At 36.8% G+C, this 24,778-nt stretch overlaps 1 protein-coding gene and 1 long non-coding RNA gene across 2 annotated transcripts in view; one reads left to right on the top strand and one right to left on the bottom strand.

Annotated features, from left to right (window-relative positions):
- The window catches only part of LOC109418535 (uncharacterized), a 32,467-nt gene extending 19,543 nt beyond the window's left edge, over positions 1-12,924 (top strand). Inside the window, exons 7-10 of the mRNA XM_062855257.1 lie at positions 700-957; positions 1,028-1,266; positions 1,340-1,512; positions 12,273-12,924. Of these exons, the coding sequence (XP_062711241.1) occupies positions 700-957; positions 1,028-1,266; positions 1,340-1,512; positions 12,273-12,326 (724 nt within the window). The 3' untranslated portion in view covers positions 12,327-12,924. The remainder of the gene's footprint in view (positions 1-699; positions 958-1,027; positions 1,267-1,339; positions 1,513-12,272) is intronic.
- The window catches only part of LOC134284084 (uncharacterized), an 816,516-nt gene that overhangs the window by 378,841 nt on the left and 412,897 nt on the right, over positions 1-24,778 (bottom strand). The window lies entirely within an intron of this gene.

Genomic DNA, 24,778 nt, shown 5'->3' with positions numbered 1-24,778 from the left:
GGCACGAAGATACTCTATGCCCAAGGAAGTCAAGGAAATTTCCTTTACGAAAAGATCCTGGACCGATCCTGAGCTATGCCTCTATTTATAGGATAAAATATACAATTTTGAGTTTTTTTTTTACTGCAAACCATTGTATTTGGAAAAAAAATTGTTTAACCAATCAAATGCTAAATTGATTATTACGATGTACATTAACGACTCATGCTAAATATTTCGTTTTACAAAATCGAATTTGATAGATAGCGATTTATGTTAGGTATGATATTTCTTATACAAGTCCCTCCAAAAATTGCATGCAAGTTCACTAACTAACATAAAAGCTTAAATCTAACATATTTGAATTAAAAAAGCTCAAAATCCCATATTTTTCGCTATAAATATAGTTCAAAAATGTGACGTGCTGGAACAAATCTAAGCCTGAATTCGAATTTAGCGCCCCAAAATCTGTCAGAGACACACAAGTTTTAAGTTTGCTCATGAGAAAAAAAAATGTTGCGCTGTGTCATCAGTTTACCAAATTCAAAAATGCTGTTAACTCATTTTATTTATAAAATAATCACAACGAACTGCCAAAACATCGAACAGAATAAGTATACCATTCAACTTTTGACTTACCGACTGAAATAGCTACAACACGTCCAATCAAATGTTTATCTGATCTAATGAATCTGCAAAATGCCCGAATTCGAAACACAGATGCGACAACATCAAGGACTGCCAAAACGGCGAGGACGAATCGGACTGCAAGTTCTGCGAGCGAGATGAGTACCGTTGTCTGTCCAACGACAAATGTATTCCGGACAAGTGGCGCTGCGACCAGTACGAGGACTGTCCGGACGCGTCGGATGAACTGGACTGCTACTACGATGAGCCCACTACCTTCCCCACGGGGTTCGGCAGTCAACGGGAGTATCCTTTCGTGCAGGTGCAAGTGCCCAACAGTCCCGTCAATGGGTAAGTTTTGAAGGATCATAATATTAATATCGAAACCTAAGCATATAACCGAGTATTTGTCAACTCTCAGCAAACCATATCTGACGATCACCAACGAGGATCGGGAGAAGAATCAACAGCAAGCACATACGGTGAGGCCCTATCCGGACTATGAAGCCTCGCGGGAAGACGAGTACGAACCTACGGCAGCGGAAAACGTTCCGCAGGTGAATCGGAAAAACCGGACGGAACCGATTGAGAACAGGACGGAACGAGTGGAAGATCAAACCGAAGCGGAAACCAGCCAAATATCGGTTCCCAAGTCTTTGAGTAATCTACGTCGAATGAAATATTTCTTTGTCAAACTGTGAAATTACTATTGATATATTGTTATCCATTGTAGGTAATTTCCAGGACAGTAAAGAAATTATGATGACGTCGGATTCAGAGAATGACTACAAATACAGCAGCACTAGCAGGGCATTCCTCACGACCGCCCACGCGTCGCCGTGTCCCGAGGGGGAGCTACGGTGTGTGAGCGGTATTTGCATTTCTGTGAGCCAACTGTGTGATAAAGTAAGTTATTATAAAGGAAAATTTCCAATTAAGATTCGATAAACGTGTTTCCTTGGAACAGTTTTGTTTGCAACTTTTAGATTTTTTTAATATTTTAGATGTATGGTGGGTTTTGTTAGTTTTGTTTTACTGTGTCACCCAAATTGCCTGAACTTGAACGCATGTTTAAGGCGAAACTGGATCCATTTCCTCACTTTTTGGTTTTTGATTTTTTATTGAATAACGAAGCAATATTTTCAAAATCGGTTTTCGTGCACATGTAGAGTATGGATCATGGTATCTCCTGATTTTTTTCGTGCTGGAAAATGTTTTTCGTTTTTGCAGAAACCATTTTTGAATATAATTTCACAAAAAAAATGGTTTCTGCAAAAATGGAAAACTTTTTCCACCACAAAAAAAATTAGAAGATACCCGAGCAGGAAGAAATAGCAACTGAATAACACATCAAGGTATTAATCTCAAATACTATCATACCTCGATATGCCCTTCATTAGGTGGACATAAGAGGCAAAATAACAAAAACGAATACCATAATTTTGTATGAATAATCCCTAGAAAATAACAAGTAATGTTACTTCAATAATGAATGCATACCTAAAATTTGAAGTACTTTATTTGTTATCCATAAGGTATTAAATAGCAAAGCAATAACATGTTTTGTTATTAAACTGTTCATTTGTTCGATAACTCCATGATGTAAAAGCAAAACATGTTCTTCAGTCGCATCACTGCCACTTCAACAAATACCACATTAATACCAAATTCTGCTCAAAAACCTCGAATTGTTATTGTGATGCTCTCAAAAAAAATTTGTAGAATAATTCAATAATATCACTTTTAGGTATTAGAGCACAGGTTGTACTTTGCCTGATATTTGTAAGGTATTCCCTTCTGCTCGGGTACCTTGATCCATGCTATGCATTAGGTTGTCCCAAAATTTGCAAATGGTCGAAAAGCTTGGGGGCTCACCCTGCAAATAAAAGCTAAGGGTGTTAGAAACAAACTTTTGTATGACGGCAACTTTCAAAAATGACGTTTAGAGGTCGCCCCGGCGAGATTTTTGAAAAATGGCCATTTTTTGTAATAGATTTCATACAAATATTTTTTACCGTACAAAAATTGGCAATACCCACTATTTTTATATTTTTTACAGTTTGGTATGGATCCAAACTTCATGGGAAAAATAATTAAAGACATGTTTTGCAGGTAACTTTTTGATACTGAATTTTTGAATTTACTAAAATTTGTCATTTTTTGATATACTTTGCATTTTACCCATCATAAAAAGTATCTGAACCTAATGCTAATTTAAAACAATTTCCATAAAAAGATAGGAAATTTTATGAGGAAAAACTTTGCCGAAGACAGCATGGCGTTTATTCTATCCGCTTTAGAGTTATTCACGATTTACTATTTGATGAAATCCGGATTTTTAGGTATTTAAAAAAAATCACAAAAGAACTGCCCAAAAACACATACAAAGTAAAAAATTACGCATGCTCAACAAGTTTTTGTCTTGATTGTGTTTAGGTATTATGGTAGCATCATTCATTCAATTTTCTTTCCGTTGACAAATCCATTTTCTTTGATCTAGAAGGCGCATACTAGCGAGAAACTTTATCAATAGGTACCATTTTGAGATGCCTCAGTAGGCCATGGCATTTATAACGGTTATATACTGACAATGGTTTATACGAGCATAATACACATTCAAACGCACGGCACATTTTCTATATCATTTAGAAGGTGATACATTCCGCAAAACATGTCGATTTAGTTTTTCAATGATGTTGTTTAAATCGTTCAAAGACATGAATAAAACGTTCTAGTAGTCCCTGTTATTTTGATCAAGAGATAGGACGATAAAAATGACGTCACTTGTTTACGTCCAAAACTGTTGTTTACCAATAATAGCCTACCTTGTCTTTTTGTATGCCGTGTATGTGTTATGGTAATCAAATTGTTCTAACCTTGGATAACATTACGTTAACTCACTGGTTCATCTCATCCCATCCGTTTCAATTTGCCTCGGTATATCTTATTTTCGGTGTTGATAAGATAGTTCACATCAGTAGATGTTAAAAAAGACATGGGCTGCTTTTCAGAATGTCTTGAATTGGAACTTAGTATCTAAAAATTGGTATTCTTACGTAAGATGTTCGTAATCACGATTTGAATTTGGCATGGATCAACGTATTCGCCTTTATTCACTTTGCCACTGTTTCCTGGGCTGTCTCACTGGTCCAGGACTCATACGTCTTCATGTAGAAAAATTATTGAGAATATCGACAGGAAAGTAAGATAAACGCGAAAATATGGCTCAACATTTTGTAGAAAATATCTTTAAAAAATCAATAGGCTGTACGAAGCTTGTCAAGAGAACTAGCTTTTTAAGAAATCTTTGCTAGTTAATTTCCATATGAAGGGATTGAATAACAAAAAATAAAAATCAAATAATGATGCCACCATAATTCCATAACACAATCAAGACAAAAACTTGTTGAGCATATGTGATTTTTTACTTTGTATGTGTTTTTGGGAAGTTCTTATGTGAGATTTTTAGAAAAATACCTAAAAATTCAAATTTCACCAAATAGTAATTTGTGAATAACTGTAAAACGGATAGAAAAAAACCCAAGCTGTCTTCGGCAAAGTTTTTCCTCATTAATTTTCCTATCTTTTTATGGAAATTGTTTTAAATTAGCATTAGGTTCAGATACTTTTTATGATGGGTAAAATGCAAAGTATATAAAAAAATGACAAATTTTAGTAAATTCAAAAATTCAGTATCAAAAAGTTACCTGCAAAACATGCCGTTAATTATTTTTCCCAAGAAGTTTGGATCCATATCAAACTGTAAAAAAATATAAAAATAGTGGGTATTGCCAGTTTTTGTACGGTAAAAAATATTTGTATGAAATTTATTACGAAAAATGGCCATTTTTCAAAAATCTCGCCGGGGCGACCTCTAAACGTCATTTTTGAAAGTTGCCGTCATACAAAAGTTTGTTTCTAACACCCTTAGCTATCATTTGCAGGGTGAGCCCCCAAGCTTTTCGACCATGTGCAATTTTGGGACAACCTACTATGCATGTGCATGAAAACCGATTTTTAAAATATTGCTTCGATATTTAATAAAAAATCAAAAACCAAAAAAATGAGGAAATGCTTCCAGTTTCGCCTTAAGTTTAGAAGCCAAAGCTTTTAAAACCAATTTTGAGATCGACGGTTTCAGAAAACACCCCACGATAAAGATTACAAAGCTGCCGAATAGTTCTAAATAGTACACAAATTAATCCTTCAGGACTCACGCCGTTGTAAAAAGTACAACACTTCCGAAAACCCTCGCTCGTCGTGTACAGCGCAAGCGCGGTGCTGTTTTAGGATTCAAGGGCGCGCGTCCTGAAAGGTTAAAAATTCCAACTACGAATATGTTCAATGACCACATTTTGATTCTATGTGTTACGTTTTTTTGTCTGTCCGTCTAAGGTCTTCTGGGTATTCCTCCGAGCATTGTGTCCAGGAATCCGTTCAGAATTTTATCAATAATTCTTCTCGGAGTCGGAGCTTCTACAACATTCGTAAAAGCTTCTATGAAATATAGTCAAATGTTTTCTTCATTAGTTTGAGAACGAAGCGTCGAAAGATAAAAACTACTGAACACTTCATTTCCAGTAGTTACTGGAAAAGTTTATTCCCTTATTCGTATTGGTAGATTCATTTGAGCATCTTAGTAAGTTATGCATGTTATAAGGTCTCAAGCTAGTCACGTGGATAAGGCTTCGGATCGCCAATCCGGAAACTACGGGTTCGATTCCGGTTATGGTCGGAAACTTTTCTCGACTTCTCAATCAGGTTATCTCGAGGGAATTCTTCGTGTATTTCTTGCAAAGATGCCTTTAGGATTTTTTTTTCTAGTAATGTTCCCTACTACAGAAATTCCTTTGAAAACTTCAAATAGGATTTTTCTATTGTACTTTAGAAAAGTAAAACTGTTTCTCTAGACATTCTTCCAGGATTTCCTTGAAAAAACTATCACGGCTTCCTTCAGGTATTCTTTTAGAATTCCTCAAGAAATTTCTCTAAATAGTTATTGATAAATTCATAAAGAAACTCCACCAAGGGTTTTCTAAGCAGTTTTTCCAGGTATTATTCAAAGAATTTCTTCACAACATCTTCCATAGTTTCTTTTGGAAATTCCTTATCATTCCTTAAGATATTCCTCCAGGAACTTGTACCGAATTGGGAATATTTGTACTGAAACAACCCGTAACGTGAGTAGATCACCTCAGAATGGTGCGTTGCGGCGTAAGATCTACCAAATCAAATTTTGATCTTGAAATTTTCCTGCCTAAAGTAATCAGGCAGTAGTTTACAAATATTCCAAGATCAAAGTGTGATGCACTTTTCTGATGCACTCTTAGAAAAAATCATGTAAATTTAAGTTCACTTGGATGCACATAAAAGGAGCGGCCCGCTTGACACAAATTTACATCTTCTATCACAAATAAAGTCCAGCTAGCAATCGCTAGAGCCGAAGCGAGAGATAAAACATACGCAAGTAAAATAATGAACGGGATTCGAACTCTGGTCCGCTGATTGAAAGGCACGTACTATACCTCTCGGCAGTATCACCGAGTTGAAAGATAAACGATAAATGTAAAACTATTTCTACACTCTTAGAAAAAATCATGTAAATTTAAGTTCACTTGGATGCACATAAAAGGAGCGACCCGCTTGACACAAATTTACATCTTCTATCACAAATAAAGTCCAGCTAGCAATCGCTAGAGCCGAAGCGAGAGATAAAACATACGTAAGTAAAATAATGAACGGGATTCGAACTCTGGTCCGCTGATTGAAAGGCACGTACTATACCTCTCGGCAGTATCACCGAGTTGAAAGATAAACGATAAATGTGAAACTATTTCTACCTATCTGGTCAGATAGGTTTGTTGACATCTTGTGCAACCAACTCGAACTTACATGATGGATGTAAAATTAAATCATATTTGCCATTCAGTCATGAAATGTTTACGTACGTTGATGGTTTACGTCACGTGTAAATTCCTAATTTTTTAAGAGTGTGTTTATGTAAAATTTTTGTTTCAATTTTGCTGCTAATCAATAATTTATTCCAGCAGGATTCAGGTAAATTTGTTGTATGATACGAATTAGATTGTAAAAATATATAACTGTGGCGAGCGTATCACTAATATGTATCTTATTCGACATCAATGTTAATATTATGTAATATTTCAAGTTCTCAACTGAAAAATCAAGTAATACAAATAAATTGTAACGTTTTGACGTTTTTATTCTTTTAAGTAAAATAAAGTTTGAATTCAATTAGATTAAATTGTTATAATTTTTGAATATTTTGATTTTGATTTTAGAATATGTTTTTTTTTATGATAAATTATTAGATTTCATGATTATTTTAGTTAATTTGTAGCTTTTGACGTTTTTATCTTTTTAAGTAAAATCTTAATTGAATTGGATTCGTTGAATTTGCCTTAGAGTTTGAACCGTTTCATTTAGTAGAGATTATCCGTTTCATGTAAGGTTTGTGTCTAGACTAAGCTAATGACGATTCATGTTGCGTATCTTATAGGACGTTTTCGATGGCCCAAAATAGATTTACAGCCATGTGCGAGTTGAATTTGGCGCACTTGTAAATAATTGTTTGTACATTCAATAGACGACTGCTTCAATAGCAGGAAATTTACTTGACTAGAGAAATCGACTTGACTCGATCACTTTATAGTTAAGTCGGCTGGGGAGCAGAAGTGAGCTTCGGCGACCTTCTCCCAGTTTGTACAGTTTTAAAGGTGTGTATTGTTTATTAGAGTTATAGTTTAGTAAATCAGTGTACAGTTGTAGTTTGAAGTGAATTTGAATTTATTTGTCTTTGTTTTTCGTTTTGTAGTAATTTAAACTGTGGATTTAGTCGCCAGGGGCAGACACTTTGTTCCCTGAGCGTTTGTTTGTTTTCAAAAAGGTAATTATTGAAAGTGAATTCGTTTTTAGTGTATATTGTTTTAATTTTGTGTCTCGTCTTTGGACCTTAGCGTCCAAGACGCTTTTTATTTTGGGCTTTAAGCCATTTCCGCTGCTCCTCGCCCGCCAAAACTGGCAGCCAAACGAAGTAGGGATCACGTCCGGCCTACCTGCGTACAGTTTACGTACGATCGGGCAGAGTACCGGACCGCCGACACTCCCCCTCCGCACCTATAGATCGGCGAACGATAAGGAGAGCGCGACGTCGACGAGTGGCCAAGAGCAAGCTTCGAGCACCAACAAAACCTGCGCAGGTACGTCGTTTGAGTTCATGGCCATGATTATACACACATGATCACACACACACACACACACGCACACACACACACACACACACACACACATACACACACACACACACACACACACACACACACACACACACACACACACACACACACACACACACACACACACACACACACACACACACACACACACACACACACACACACACACACATACACACACACATACACACACACACACACTCACACTCACACTTGACGAGCATTTTGTGAAAATAATATACTTTTAAACGAATTCTATTGTTTTGTTGCTCTCGTTTTATTGTTTTTGCCTTTCTTACATTCTCTTAAATAAAATTCACTTCAAATACGTCATTTCGTTTGTTTATTCAGTTATTTTGGTTCCATTCTTTGTGTAAGTTTCCGTTGTTGTTGCAGTACGTACAATTGTGTATTAGATTCGATGCGTTTAGGGTTAATTTTCTGCCGGCGACCGTTCGAGGAAGCCCTTGAGTACGGAGTCGTCATATTAGTTGGGCAAACCTAAAATGAACCGGTGGCGCAAAAGCCACCGCGTTTTGGATTCTCTCGAGCTAATTCGACGAACGGTTACAAAATGCCATTAAGATGACGAGGAATCAGGACGTATTGGGCAGCTGCAGATAACTATTTCGGAGCAGTCTAATAATGGTGTACCTAAACGTTGACCAACCGCATCCTTTGGAGTATCCTTCCACTAACAACACCTAGAACAACACCCATATCCCCTTGACACCTAGGCCTGAGAAGTGGTCTAGAAGAGGTGTGTAACTAACCATCCTTTCATATTCCTCAGCAGTCGCAAAAACGAGGCCAGGACAACTCTCGACTGTTGGATGATTGCGTCAGTCTTGTCGAGAAGTCAGAGTGGTAACCAGGTAAATGATTAAACCATGACAATTTCTCGTACGCTTTTTCGCCAAGGAAAGCATTCCATTAAACCCTATCCAATTTCCAACTCCAGATATCTATGAAGTGGGCCAAGTTCTTGGACATATTCTGAGTAGATATCTAATCAACATTTCCTCCCCATCCCCGCTGATCGTAAGGACCTGGCCAGGTGTCGAGAGTTCGTTAAATGAAAGGTTTGTCTAGTCCCAGGCAACTTTTCTGGCGCATTAAATTTCTCTATCGACAGCCACCCAAGGATGCGTACGGCCGGCTATGCTATGCTATGCTATGCTATGTTAATTGGGAATATTTGTACCGAAACAAGACAGAAGATCTATTTAAAAAAATCCTCCAAGGAGTCTGTCCTACACAGATTCTTTCTGGAACTTCCTCAGGAATTTCTCCAGAAATATTTCCAGAGACTTCTCCAGTAGTATTTCATCAAAAATTGTTCCTTCATTTTTTTTCAGCAAATAATAATCTACAGCTTTTTCAAAAAATCTTCAGCGATTCTTTCGCCAGGGCTCCAGGGCTCCTCCAGGAATACCTTGCCAAATTTGGTCAGAAGTTACTGAAGAAGTTTCTAGAAAGTTTCTTTTGGTACTGCTCTTGCGCTTCTTTTAAAAATACCTCCTGGATTGCTTCAGAGATACCTTCAGAAATTCTGTCAGATATTCCTTCAGGGATTTTACAGAAGTACTTCATTAAATTACACAACAAATACTTGAGAAATTTTTCGAGGATTTTTTGAAGGAATGCCAAAAAAACAATTTGAAAATTTACTGAAGGGATTGCTGAAAAAAATTCTCTGAAGCAATTTCTGAAGCAACCTTTGAAGCAGTGCTTCCCAAACTGTGCGCCGCGGCGCCCTGGTGCGCCGTGAACATTTCGCTGGCGCGCCGCACTCTTGAGCCAAAAAAAAGTGAAAAACAGTATAATTCAATATTGGAACGACTTTTTTGGTTCTCTGTAACTTGGAAGTGTCGATTCACGGCATTCTTTCCAAAACTTGTTCCTACTTTTGAATATTCTATGGAATTTCTGGTATCCTCTTAAAACATTTTGATGTTTCCCAAATTTTTAAATTTTTGAGTTTTGTAAAGATTCTAAATCAAATTATGTATTGAATTTCCAATACTTCAGTTGAGTTTTCGATTTGACCAATAGCTTGTCATTAAAAGTGAATACTTCAAAAATCTTTTAAAGTTCTCTCCAGAATAATTTCCGTCAGTCTCTCGATCTTTATTGTCTCCTGCGTTTCAGCAATGTCACTATCACAGAATACTTCTGCAAATTGTCGATTTCGTGCATTAGGTCACATTTCAAAATTGATTACTTTTGAGATCTTGATGAAAAAAGATGGAGAACTATGTAACTTTTGATCACATTAAGACCTGACCCGAAATTCTTTAAGGAACACGAGATTCAGACTTTTTTATATAAATTTTGTGCACCAAAGGCACTCCTTGAAGTGAATCAACTTTTTCAATGGCCGTTCATGCATAGTCATCCAAAATTCACGTGGAAGATAGCATTTCGATCTTTTCTCAATACATAATGATCGAACACATAATAACACTAGTTTACAGCATGTTTGAACTCGGTAAGCTGATGATCATTTTTAGTGAAAGATCATGCCCTGAGTTCGAAAACCCGATGGAAAAAATTACAGTAGAGCGGAATTTTTTTCGACTTTTCATACAAGGCTGATGATTTGAAATCGATTTTTGTTCTATTTTTAAGCAAAGTTCTCACTTCATTCATCTCATTCTACATAATCAATGCTCCGATTGAGCTGATTTTTTTACTTTAACTCGGCTACATACATACATACATCAATTGAACGTTGAGAAAAAAAAAACATTGTTTTTTTTTCTAATTGAAAAAAATATATTTCTTCATATACTTTTGTAAATTTTGCTAAAATTTAAGGAGATCGTCCTACAAACTAGCCAATATCTAGAATTTCATAAATCTGACAAAAAACGGAAAACATGCATTCAGAAGATCGAAAAGTATTATATTCAGCTTTTAATTTATGGAAAAAGATTTAAAATTTTTTGAACAAAACGCAAAATATTTGAATTTTAGTAAATTCCATATTTCAAAAAAAAATGTAAAATTCTATATTGAACTAAAACTCAAAAACTGTTCCACTTAATTTGCTTTTTGAAGCGCGGTTTCGAAATCAGCACTAAATTGTGCTTAAAAAACTTAGGTCGTTGACAGAAGTTCACGACTTTCGTTTTATTTTGTAAACTAGTGTAATGAATGATCCATCATCAGCTAAGTCTTGAACATTCTATTTTGGTACCTAAGTTTGCTGCAATGTTCTACAGTACTTTTTTCACTTACCATCTTTGAAAGTTTTGTAATTGCATCAGAAATCTAAGATTTCCATTAAATCATTTCAATTCACCAGGAGTTATCAAAGTATTGCAATAGTTTTACTATTTTTGGTTGAATTATTAGGAATCAGTACTATGATTTAGTTGTAGAATTTTTTGTCATATCTGTTTACCTTGTGTGATAAATAAATAGGACATTTGAAATCTAACATGTTGGAATGAAATCCTTTCTTGAAATGTTGAAAAAATATTTTGACCCAAAAAACTGAAACATGGCATGTACTGACTATATTCTGCACAATTTTCTATTTAAATTTTTAAACTGACAGTTGTTCTGAAATAGCGAAAATTCTCTGTTAAGAGATGTTGGTGCGCCGCAACATTTTTGAATTTTTAAAAAGGCGCCGCGATGGCAAAAAGTTTGGGAACCTCTGCTATACACATTACACATCTCACCGCGTACAAAAAAAATATGTCAATTGCTTCGAAACTGACTGAGGTTTAAATGAAAAGTATCCAAAATGGAAGTCCTGTCGAGTGGCGAGATGGTCCCACTTTCCTATTTATATTTATAACAGATACTTTATCAACACATACAATCATTTACACTCGAGACAATAATAAACAACATTTATACATTTTACAGATTCCAGACGTAAACAAACACGGGAAATATAATCAAGTAATTTTCATTATTTCAAAAGTTTATAACATACAGTACACTCGCACTTTTTCACTCGCAAACAAGCGAAGCCATACGAGAACACACCGTCTTCAACCAGACGTTGTACGTACAGACTAAACAAGTACTATAGCATTAGGCAATAGACAACGCACACAACACATTCCAGTGGCCCAGTGGAGAATTTTCCGTTTGACGAAAAGTTTTTCCCAACTGGAAAGGGTATCGAACCCACACTCCGAGGCTTATCAAACCACTATAAAATGCACTTCCGTTAGTTTTTCGCGAATAGAAACTCGCGAATGTTTTTGTTTTGCTTCGTACTCACGAATCAGGCGGGTGTGAAAAAAACTCTCATACGCCCTACTCTCGAAACTATGGTGTTTTGTTGTGTTGGTTTTTCATTCACAAATTACTTTACGATGAGCACATTTCCATCTCTGTTCAATAGTAAATCAGATCGTTCAATTTGATTTTTTTTTTTTTTTGCAGGTAACCGACTGCCCCGATGGCGCCGACGAAGCCATGTGTGTTTATAAGGAGTAATACTCAGAAAGAGGCGAACCGTGAATTCCGCCCCGGAACAAACCATGACCAGAAAGATTTTAAACCGTAGCGTAGCACTGCCCCTAAGAGATTGATGCTTCTTTCTCCTCTCTTTCCAGTTGCGAAAAGGGATACACGATCGAATTGTATTTATAGATTGTTAACTTGTTGTTAGATTATTGGCGGAGCAGCCATTTTTGGCTTAAGCCTTAGGAAATACGGAACCATCATTCATCCTGCCGTGTCGTCACAATTATTGTTACCATTGTTGAACAGAGTTACCCTTCCATGATGTGTATTATTAGAATGTTAAGTGCCCTAGGACATTATGTGTAATATTATTATCGGATAAAAGGAGCCCGTTGGAATGGCAAAATAGTTCGCAAAATGGGTGAGTTTTGCGGAACATATTTCTGGTAGCCAGCCGTTGGAAGTTATATTGAAAAAATGATATTTTTATCGTTAGCAACGCGTTGTAAATAAGCCATTTCTATCTTTCGTACCATTTCATTTAATCTTTTGTAAATCTATGTTTCAATAAATTTTATGTTGAGAATATTAAAGACGAGACGTCCTTTCATTTGAATCACATTTCCCATTCAAATTGCTTTGATGTGAAACCATCCTAGGTGAAACCCAGTATGAAACCACATTATACCGAACAGTAGTATGGTTGGAGACTCTCGATATAGTGGAGCTCTCTCCCACTCTTTCTCCGGGGGGGTTGCCGGCTTGAAAAGTATGACTCATCTATGTACTACCACCGGCACCACCCAATCAAAGCAAAAAGGGGGTCAACTCAAAGAGCGGGACGGGGGGACCTCGAAGGAAGAAGTCAAAGCATAACAAAAATATAAACATCGCGGACGATAACATAAGCAGCTACTCATTCCAACGAGCCATTCAGCTTTCCGGGCTCCACTATAGTGGACGATAGTGGATAGCATTGTCGAAGAGTACGCGCGCGATTTGCACATAGCCATTATAACCCCTTATAACCACGTTTTTTCTAAGACGATTGGGGGTGATAAGAAAAGTAGAGGAAATCAGCAAAAGATGCGCTGTATTGGTAAAAAAGATCCTCTTCCAAATGGATACACTAAGGCTAAAACAATACAGTTTTAGTAATGATTTGGTAAGAAATTTGCAACTTGGGCAGATTTCCTTGAAAATTACCGTTATAATTAAGATAAATATCGTAAAACTTTAATTTTGGACAAAACTTTCCGCAATAGGGATACAAGCATGTTTAAGAAGTGAGAATGGTGTGAATCAACAAGATGCAGCCATGCTTCTTTAGCACAACAAATCTCATTAAAAAAGGGAAAAGCACATGTCTGTTAAGTTTACGTTTTATTTGGTACAAAATGAAACGGCTTCGTGCATCACCAATACAGAATATCATATTTTTTCTCTTCTGGTCATTGTTGCTACTAGCAATGGTGAGGGCAGAAATCTAATTTGTTCCAACTTGAAACCATTACTCGTTGAAATGAGACTAAGTATCAGTGATATGGCGTTCGTGCCAGCTGAAATGGACTTACGACACATAAGCGATCAGCAGATAAGGATAAAGGACAATTAATTCGCAAACATATGCTTTATCTGCTCAGTGTTAGTTGGCCTTTCAATAAATAAATTGACTTTAAAAAACCTAAATACAGATGTGAAATGAATACAATTTGATTCTGTATGAGAACTTATTGGACACGGTTTATATCGAGGAAATGAGTTGGAAAAAACATAATGCATTAATTTTATATAGATAATTCTCAAAAATAACGCAAAATGTATATAGGACATTCTTACAGTCGGGCAAGTTGTTTCATCGGCAATCACTTAAAAAATACATTAGCTTTTATGCAATATTTTTTTCACAGACATGATTTTCAATGATTTGTTTCAATATGGTTCAAAGCTCTCTGTTTTTTGTAAATTAGTACAAAATGTGTGCTGATATATTACTACGTTGTAAGTTACCAAATGAACAATGAGAAGTAAAGATGCAAACTTGTTACAGTTTTAGTTATTATTGAACTTTAAACAAATAGTAAAACACATGAAAGCATCATGAGTTAATCACTGATTATGATAATTAATTACATCTGTTACTTTGACTGTTACCTATTTCAAAAGAAGACGTATTCGTCAATTTAACTCACACTAAATGAAAATGTTTAACATATGAAATATTTTTTTCTTACAGATTTTCTGAATCTGCAAAAGATGATTTAGAAGTCGTAGTTCTCATCACATATGTATGCAATACTTGGTTAAATTACAAGGTGAAAAAAATCCGCCTTCCCTTATAAGATGCATTTCACACCAACCAATCCTATGTAGGACCAGTCCATAACAAATCGCAACCCCTAGTGAACACGCGTGGATGGAAAAGTAGGCTAGTGGGCAACATTGAACCATGCTGACTTGTTAGAACCATAAGAATCAGTGTTCGATGAGTAAGAGAATTTTTATAGGATTTTATTGTGCCAAACTAATAAGTATAATTGTTTGAAGCTTCTCTGTAAAAAATAAAAATCAATACCGCAGAAAAAAAAAAATATTTAAAACTACATTGTTTCAATAGCTCTTTTGAAACAAAATATTCTCAGAAATTGATTAACACTGCTTAAACCAACAGGGCTTTTGTCATTCAAAGTACCGACAGGCAAAAAACGTGGAATTATTTTAATTTATTAGCACGAAATTGAAGCCAGATAGGAAGGTACAATGTTCGGGAAAGTTGTTCAGAATTAGGGTAAACATACCAATAGTGGTGCTATTAGTAGCTCCTTGTAGTGAAATAATTGATTAAAATTAATAATATCGCAAAATAAAAAAGTCTGAAAACTTTAATCAGTAGTTTTTCACTCAAATTTGCTAGGAAAAATGTAAAAACCATTGTTTATTTCAGTTTTTTTCTAATAAATCACTTGCACCAACTATAGGTACACCGTTCCTATTATGGAGGTAAAATTTAACATTGGTTCCTATAGTGGCGCATCCCATTGAATTTTTATGGGACCCACCACTATAGGAATACTACCACCTTTATAGGCGCAAAGGAGCAAAAAAATAAGGAAAATAATTGTTTAAAATAGGTTTTTCGGCAAATCTTGAACACAAAACTGAATTAATGTTATTCATTAAGTATGATGCATCTATTAAAAATGTCATTTGGAAGCTTTTTGGTCGACTTAATGCTTAATTGCCACTACCACCATTATTGGTACTACCTCCACTAAGGGAGCTTTTACCCTACGAGTGTTTCCAGGTGATAAAAAACATAGCTCCGAATTTCCCCACCACGTGCCGCTAGTGTACATATTTAATTCCGGTACGACTTTGGTCGGATATATCACGCTATTGAAGCCTGCTGGAAAGGTAAGATCTTCGCCAAAGTTCTTCAGGACTACGGAAACCTCCAGGTCTTGAATAGCATAGTTCCGAATTTCACCTCCACGTGGCGCTAGCATACATAGTGACTTCCCGAGCAGGAATGAATAACTGACACATAACTGGAACATACCAAAGTCGGGTATCATACCAAGACAAGGTATTGGTCGGTTATCCAAGTATTCAAAATAACTTATATTGGTATTTTGTAGGTATTGATGCAATACCTCAACGAGTTATTGGTTTGGTGTTGAGGACTGCTTGAGGTATTATTCAATTATGGAAAAAATGCTATTTGTATGGAAAAATCACCGATTATTATTTAGGTATTGCCATACCTGATGTCATTATTCACGCGTTATGCACAGAATACAAACCAGTTATTATTTGAGGTAGTTTACCTCTTATGCAGGGCTACATAATACCTCATTCAGGTTGTAGGTATTCGGTTTTCCATACCTGAGTTAGTTATTCTTCAGCTATTTTCTCCTGCTCGGGTTCCGGTACGACTTTGGTGAGATAAATCATTAGAATAAGAGCAAGTTTACCGGGAGCTACTATCTGGGCGAGTAAAATGATTGCCCACGGAGTTGTCATTTTAGTTTAGTTACTCATTTCCATATCGGTCGCTACTATATTTAGTCACCCGATTCCGTATCGGTCGTTGCCAAATACTGTTGCGGTATATACAAAATATTTTGACATCTTTGTTGGGCATCGCCGGTTTAGTATAGTGGTAATCACGTTAAAATGTATGCGTGTCTCTTATGTACATCTAGTTGTGAAACTTTGGGGGGAGGTCGCTCGAATTTCTGCAGGAATTCCTTTCGGGATTCCACCTACAATTTTTACTGGGATTCCTCAAGGTATTCCTCCGGAGATTCCTCCAGGAGTTCCTCCGGTGATTTCTCCAGGTTTTCCTTCGGGGATTCTTACAGGAATTCCATCGGAGATTCCTCCAGGAATGCCTCCGGAGAATCCTCAAAAAAATCCTCCAGGCAATCCAACAGCATTTTCTCCTTGGATTCCTCAAGAACCCCTCAGAGGGTTCCTCCAGGAATATCTACGGTGATTCATGAATCCCTCCGGAGATTAATCTAGAAATTGCTCCGGGCATTTCTCTTGCGATTCCTCCAGGAATTCATCCGGAGATTCCTGTAGCAATTCCTCCTGGGATTCCTCAAGGAACTCCTCCGGAAATTTCCTCAGAAATTCCTCCTGGAATATTTCTACAGTTCTTTTGCGATTTTTCCGTTAATTTCTTCTGGCATTCCTCAAGAATTCGTACAGGAATCCCTACGGTTTTTTTTTCAGCAATTCCTCCGGTTATTCCTACGGGGATAATTGCAGGAAATCCTCCAGGATTGCTCAAGAATTTATCCGGGATTAGTCCAGAAGTTCCTCCCGAGGAATTTTCAGGGAAATTATTGAAGAAACATCCAGAGAAATTCCTGGATTAACCACCGAAAGAATTCCTGGAAGAAATCTCGTAGGAATTTCCAGAGGAATTCAAGGAAGAATTTTCGTAGGAATTCTCGTAGGAATTCCCAGAGGAACTATTGTAGGAATTCCCAGAGGAATTCTCGTAGGAATTCCCTATTGGATAGTGCTATCGTATGATCAACCTGAGATTGTTCAATCGCAGCAGTCCTTTGTTATTTGAAGACATTTGTAATGTTCACACAGTAATTTATTCTCGTTCAAACCTTCAACAAATACAGACATTATCAATTGTTAGTCTCAGTTTTACTTGCCCGGTTCAAATCCACACTTGTATTCCAAGATTCCCAGAGGAATTCCCGGAGGAACTCCCAGAGGAATTTCCGGAGAAATTCCCAGAGGAATTCCCGGAGAAATTCCCAGAGGAATTCCAGGAGGAATTCCCAGAGGAATTCCTTGAGGAATCCCTGGAGAAATTCCCGGAGGAATTTCTGGAAGAATCCTCGGACGCATTCCTGGAGGTATCCCAGGATGAATTCCTGTAGGAATTTCTGGAGGAATTCCCGTAGAAATTTCTGGATAAATTTCATGAGGAATTTCCGGAGGAATTCTCGGAAGAACTCTTGGAGGAGTGCCCGGAGAAATCCCTGGAGGAATTTCTGGAGCAATCCACGGAAGAATCCCCGAAAGAATTTCTGGAAGAATCCTTGGAGGAATTCCTGAAGGAACCCTGGAGGAGTTCCTGGAGGGAATTCCGTAGGAATCCCCGGATGAACCCCTGGAGAAATCTCGGAAGGATTTCCTGGGGAATTAGTGGAAACAAGGCTTGGAGAAATCCCGGAAGGAATTCCTTAAGAAATCTCGGAAAGAATTCCTTAAAAATTTGGGAAGATGAAATCCTCAAACATTTTTATTATGTTAAAGCTTTCTCTCAGAAGACCTTGGCATGAATAAATGACTAAACATAATCTCAGTATTTCCTGAAACTTTTAAATTTGTATCTCAAAAACAATCTAAGAATTTTCTGAAAACCTCAAACATTCTGATTGGGTAAAATCTTTCCCCCAGAGGTCTTTGGCATGAATCAGAGACTACTGCAGATATTGCTGAACTCTGTTTCCTCCACCGAGAGGATCGTTTTGCTCAGATCGCACCTAGCTTTCCAACGGTGATGTCCTTGCTTTTGCTTGTGATTGAAAAAAGCGATTTTTTAGCAGATTTTCCCTAATTGCAAGTGTTTACAAAATTTGTTGCAGGCCACCAGTGCGTTTTGTTCGAAATAAACAAATAAAAACAGCACAGCACTTTTGACATATATAAAATAGCAATCGTTTCCCGCGCAACTATCGGGCGCCTAAATTTGTGCGCTCGATGTTTCCCGAAAGCATTGTTGCTATTTTACTCGCTCGGTTAGTAGCCCCCGATACGGTATAGCGCTATTATACTGCGCTATGTAATTTAGTTTAGTCGCGCACCGGTAAAGGTGCTCTAAAGCCAGATCAGGAAAGAGAATTGTCAGACAAGAGAGGCACAAAACGAACAACAAAGATGGCGCGGTGATTACTCTTTATCCCAACTGGTAACAGAAAATGACATGATCTCGAATTATTTTTATTCTAATCTAATCTAATCTAATCTCACACTAACGCAGCCATTACTTGAATGCATCCTGGAAAATGATGACTTTTTAAGTCTATCATTTTTCTTGTCTAACGGCCAGGCCAACTGCGCAGCATGTACTGCAGAGAAGATTTCAAGGTATAGAAAGATTTCAACATAGTCAATATTTGAAAACATTCCACACCTTGAAATCGAGGGGAAAGATGGAAGCGTGGACCTCCCGTACCAAACGCTTCCAGATAACGATATAGATATTTAAACATGTTCGCATGTATTAATATGGTGATGTATACGATGATTTGCTAAAAAAATATTGATTAGTGCGCCAGGAATGATGGTAAGATTCACTGAAAGGAGAATGAAGGATAATGTAATAAATACTGAATAAGGCATAAGTGATACGTTCACTACAGATACTATTTTTAAAACATGGTATTATATTACAATAAAATTACCTGAATACCCCTGAAACAAAAGGTCTATTAGCAGTTAAAAACAAAACATAAATTAAAATATAAACATTACAAAAATACATCAAATTTTAATCTTGTATGCTACCATTTTAGGCAGTAAAATAAATAGCAAGATTAAAATTTGATGCAACGTGGTAGATCTTACACCGTAACGCACCATTCTAAGGTGATCTACTCACGTTACGGGAACATGATCTCGAATTATTTTTATTGGAGACAAAACGGAAACTGAATTTGTTGCGTACTTTTTAATTCGTGAATAATCGATTATTACTAACAAAATTTGAAAAGGTTTGATGGTAGATCTTCAATGGCAGAGTGTTTACTGACTCGAAATTACCGTTCGAAAATCGCAATGCAAGGCTTAAAAATCCCTTAACTTGTGGTATGTGCTTGTGGTGTACGATCTTTATCCTATTCTGTTCAAGTTGGGACAAACTTATGTCGCATTGAGTGAATTGTCGCAACAAGTGCAGGTTGCGACATTGTCATTATTGTTGCGCGATGGTAGAATATTGATTCAGTGAGCCAAGTAGGAGGTACGATGGCCGGCAAAGTTGATCAGAACTTCGAATACTTCCAGATCATAAAGAACATAGTTCCGAATTTCACCACCACGTGGCGCATGTGCACATATTTACTTCCGGTACGACTTTGGTGAGATATAGGGTAGTGGAGGTATTTTGGACCGGGCAGGTATTTTGGCCACCTAGGGAGTTTTATGATATTTATCACATAATCTCTACTAAATCTTGGTAAATTTTTATTGGAACACGAATTTTCGTGACTATGTGATGACCTTTATCTTGGATGTCAGTTAAATTTGCTGTTCAGTATCAAAAATAGAGAAAATGTTTTCACTTCCAATGAAACGCACGGAAAAGCACCAAAAACAAAGAAGGTGATAAATTTGTAGTCGGCATCGAAGAGGTATTAAATTTTACAAATAAATATTTATTTCATGTGAATGTAGTTAGGGCCTTGTAAGAACTCAACATAAACTGTTCTTAACCTCAATTTTTTTTTATTTTTTTTTTTATAGAGTGACCAGGTGGAGCTGCAGGACAGCTGAAAGCAAAGCCTGGACCCTTTCCCTACTTTCCCCCTACTATGACCAATACTCACGATGGACTAGACGATGTCGTCAACTTGAGCAAAGTGTGCAGTATTTAGTATTGGGTCGTAGTAGTTATCAAAAATACAATGTCGCTTACTGTTCCCATCACACCCGTATTTTGTGGAAGCTCTAGAAATGTAATATTTTGATACTTTTGAAGACTACTCAGTGACAATTATCAGAACTAGCGTTTGTAGCCGGTATGGGCAACTAGTTTTTCTGACATCATCTCCAAACAATAATCAAAAAATATCCCAAGTTACATTGTGTATTCTGAAAGTTATTTCAAGTTAAATACCAATATTGTTATGATGAACCGATGTTGGTCATCTACAGCACTGGAATCATCTTCAAATAACTCTCTTTTTGAGCTTCCATTTGATGTCGTGGACATAAAACTTATCAGTCGAACGCCTTATGTTAATGTACAGTTAATGTATCCTATGTCGTCGCTAGTCGTCTTTTGCTTCTCTGTGTTCATCTCTTGTATCCCTATGAAGTCTGAATTATCCTTATGTCCACCGTATCATAGCATAGTTTATACTACATTCAAATTACTACAGTTTTCCATGTTTCTGGATCCTGACAAAAAAATAAGATTAAGTTTTGATTTTGATCACATCATAACTCCTGCTTTTTACTTTTATTGTCATAATATCGACTAAGTCAGGTCGTAAGGTAAGGTCAGTTAGTTGGTTATTGTATTAGCAATTGAAACTAATAAAGATCATCCATCAACTATGGTGTACTCATCCCTAACAGAATCTATAAAAATAAACAAATCTCATTTTAAAATAATAATTTCCTTCATAATCTTCTAATAGCAGTCAATTTGAATGTTAACATAAAAGCTTCAACTGTAAGCAAACTTGTCTCAGCGTCACAGTGCTTGGAGTAAACTTATGATAAATACACCTAAGGGAGCCCCTAGGATTCTCAGCATCGGTCATGTCTATATAAACATTTCCTACTCTCACGTTATTCTTATAATGCCAACTACATTGAAAACGTCAACGTATAGAACCTGTCACTATGTCCACCTAGTCAAGTAGTGAACCATTTCTGTCGAGTTTAGTCAAGTCACGACGTTCCGGCGTCAAAAATACGTCTTACACGTGACCAGTGGATCTATTTGATGGTTAATCACACGTTGGAAACAGAATAGTTATGTTCTTACCTTAGGTGTTTTTTATGATTTTTACTCACGATTCCTCTTCATTTGGGCTGCAAAACGGTGAGTCGATAAAGAGAGCGTCCAACATAGCTCTGGTCCTCACAAGTTTCTACCTCATGCTTCCACGGGTCAAGCGATGACAAAGACCGTCAGCTAAGAGTTGTGTGCTTAGCTGGTAGTGCAGCCTGGGCACTGTTGTCCTTCTGACTTCAGCTAGATTGAGGAGGTACGATTCGAGCGTTTGTTCACCAAGGAGGTGCGGCTCAAACAGCGTCTGTTCTGGCATCCAGCGGCTGAGTAAGAAACGCTGCACCACGCCCAGCTAGATCCAAGGTGGTAGCCCCATCAGTGTGGTCGTCCCAGTGTTGGTTGAGACGGTGGTGATAGAAATACTCCGAGTTGTTATTTTGCTCATGTAAAAGGAAGGGAAAAGAAAATAAGGGAAGGAAAGGATATGATTAGTAGTTGTTATTCGGTACAGTAGAGAGGTTGTGGTGATACACTGGGTTCAGTTTTTAAATGGCTGGTCGATTCGCAAGATGAAAATATGTAACAATCCAATGTATTCACTCAATGGCTGTTCAGAATGGTTCCACGGACATGGATAGCAAATCATTAATTTTTCAACATATCGGATGTGTTTAAAAAATCGTTCATTTATGTAATGTACTTTTTCCCTGAAGTACGAAAACGCGCGATCGCGAGTTAATGATTTACATCCCATCTTCAAGGGATCCCTACAAGCTCAATGCATCATTCTAGCACTTTAGAATATCAGCGTTGATGAAGCTGTTCAAATATTACGTAACATGTTTGGGGAAAAATAGATTTTATTTACTCAAAATAAATTACATTACATAATCTTTCAACAACCCTTTACTTGTTCTCCCAAGAACCCTGCCTCGACCAAGTTGGCAGGACGCTGCCCAAACCCTCTCTGAACTAAAGGGCAGGGATAAACTGTTCTTAACCTCAATGGAACGATAATATTTGCTAAAATGGTGGTTTAAGGTATGGCCAAAATATGTTCAACATAATCAGATGTGGACATATTTTGGACCACCTGTCAGATCCATCTCTCCAGTTCCTTCTAAAGGGAGAAAATATTCATGGCAATGTAATGTACTCTTAAAACAGATAAATAGAATAAGTTGGGACCTCCCGTGATCTGGGTTGTTATATGTTTATTTTACAATGAGATTGTTGTGGGTTCGTTTTGTTCTAACAAGTTTTCACCAAGTTAAAAATCTCGATTCGATTTGTGTCCTAACAACTTTTCGACAAGTTGAAATTTTCAGGTATTCAGTCATCCAGTTTAGAAAAGTTGTCCTTCTCGGCAATCAGTTGATGACTGAGACAATGTGTTATCTAATGTATGTTTGATAATTTACGTACCATTCAAATTACTTTATTTTTGATAGCCTTTCCACTCATTACAATATGTGTGAAACGCCTTTATATCTAGCAAAATCACTAGACTTTCACACTTCTATGAAGCGTTACGTAATTTATGCATGGTGACTGACGTCATGCAAAAGTTAATAAATACACGTTTTGCGTAACATTTTTTATGAAACATCATACTACAATAGGGGAGACTGAGGAGACTTGACCCCTGGGGAGACTTGTTCCCCCCATATTTGCTCGGAATCAAAAACATTTTTCTCCTAGCATAATTTTTCCAAAACTTCTCCTGGACAAACGACTATGTTTTGGCTATAAGTGATTTCGATTGTACATTGCATTATTTTTTAACGGCTGATGGTTTGTTTTCAGTCCTTCAGAAATCTTTTAGGCGATTCCAAAAAATCTCAATAACTTTGTGAAAATTGAACAAAATCGTGTCAAAATTTCACAGCACATAGTTTGAATAAAATACTTTCAAACTTATTTATCCAAATAAGGCTGTTGTTAACACATTTTAATTAATTCAGCTTAGTATACACAACAGTGACATGGGGAGACTTGATCCCTCGAGGATTACACACACATTATACATGTGAAAAATAAAATTCTATTCGGAAGCCTCCATTTATTTGGAATTCTAGTATATTCAACGATAAAATGTGTCGGATAATTATAACTTAAGTACAAACCAAGAAAAGGGGGATCAAGTCTCCCCATTTTGAAAATACGGCATATCCTTAAAAATTTAAGGAAATCTTACAATTTCCAACACTCCATATTCATCGAAAATACAAGAAAACTCGAAAAGAAAATGAATAGGAAGACTCTGGAATTATTTTCCCTTTAAATAAACCATGTGCTCAAAGGGGGATCAAGTGTCACCCATTTTTGAAAAATGCATCATAAGACATGCCTTCATAAAAACACAGTTTTCAAAACTTTAACAATAATTTAAAGGCCTTCTGTTGTGTATTAACTTGCAATAGATGTTTACCTGCCATTTCGTACGGAAATCGGATCTAGTTTTGTGTTTTTTCTTAAAGTTTCAGGTAAATTAAGAAAAAAGGATCAAGTCTCCCCAGTCTCCCCTACGTAAAAACTGGCAATTGCAACAAAATTTCATCTTTTATTACCGTTACGTAATTTTTAAACGTTCCCTGCCTCAAAAAATGAATAGAAAAGATGTAAACTTCACGTAGTTTCAACTATGTTTAAATTTTTGCTGAGGTGGCTCTCATTTCATCAATCAATTGAAGTTTAATTTGGTGGGCCAAAATATGTGCACTTGGTGGTCCAAAATAAAATTAGGTGGTCCAAAATAGGAGCCCGAGATCCTTCAGGAGTTTTGATATTTCTTGTAATTTTGAGTTCTGTTTGGCCTTTTTCGACAGAAAACATGTTGCTCTACGTAATGCCTACTGAAATTATCCATATTTTGAAGTGGGATCTTTCTTTTTGCGCTGAATTGTTCATCCACTTCCTAAAGGGGTCCAAAATACCTCCCTAACCCGAGCATGATATTGAAGCCCGATATGAAGGTACGATCTTCGGCAAAGTTGGTCAGAAGTACGCGAACTTCCAGGTCATGAAGAACACAGTTCCGAATTTCCCCACCACGTGGCGCTAGTATAAGTAGTGACTTCCGATACGACTTTGGTGAGATATATCATAAGAATGAAACCAGATATGAAGGTACGATTTTCGGCAAAGTTCTTCAGGACTATGAGGACTATGAGGACTATGATTAATTATCTTTGAAACGAACCAAAACTAATTAAAATTGAACTATAGATGACGAATATATGTATTACCAAATCACTTTTTC

The sequence above is a fragment of the Aedes albopictus genome, chromosome 3, assembly GCF_035046485.1.
Source record: "Aedes albopictus strain Foshan chromosome 3, AalbF5, whole genome shotgun sequence".
NCBI classification, from domain to species: domain Eukaryota; kingdom Metazoa; phylum Arthropoda; class Insecta; order Diptera; family Culicidae; genus Aedes; species Aedes albopictus.
This window is presented reverse-complemented; position numbering and strand designations above follow the sequence as displayed.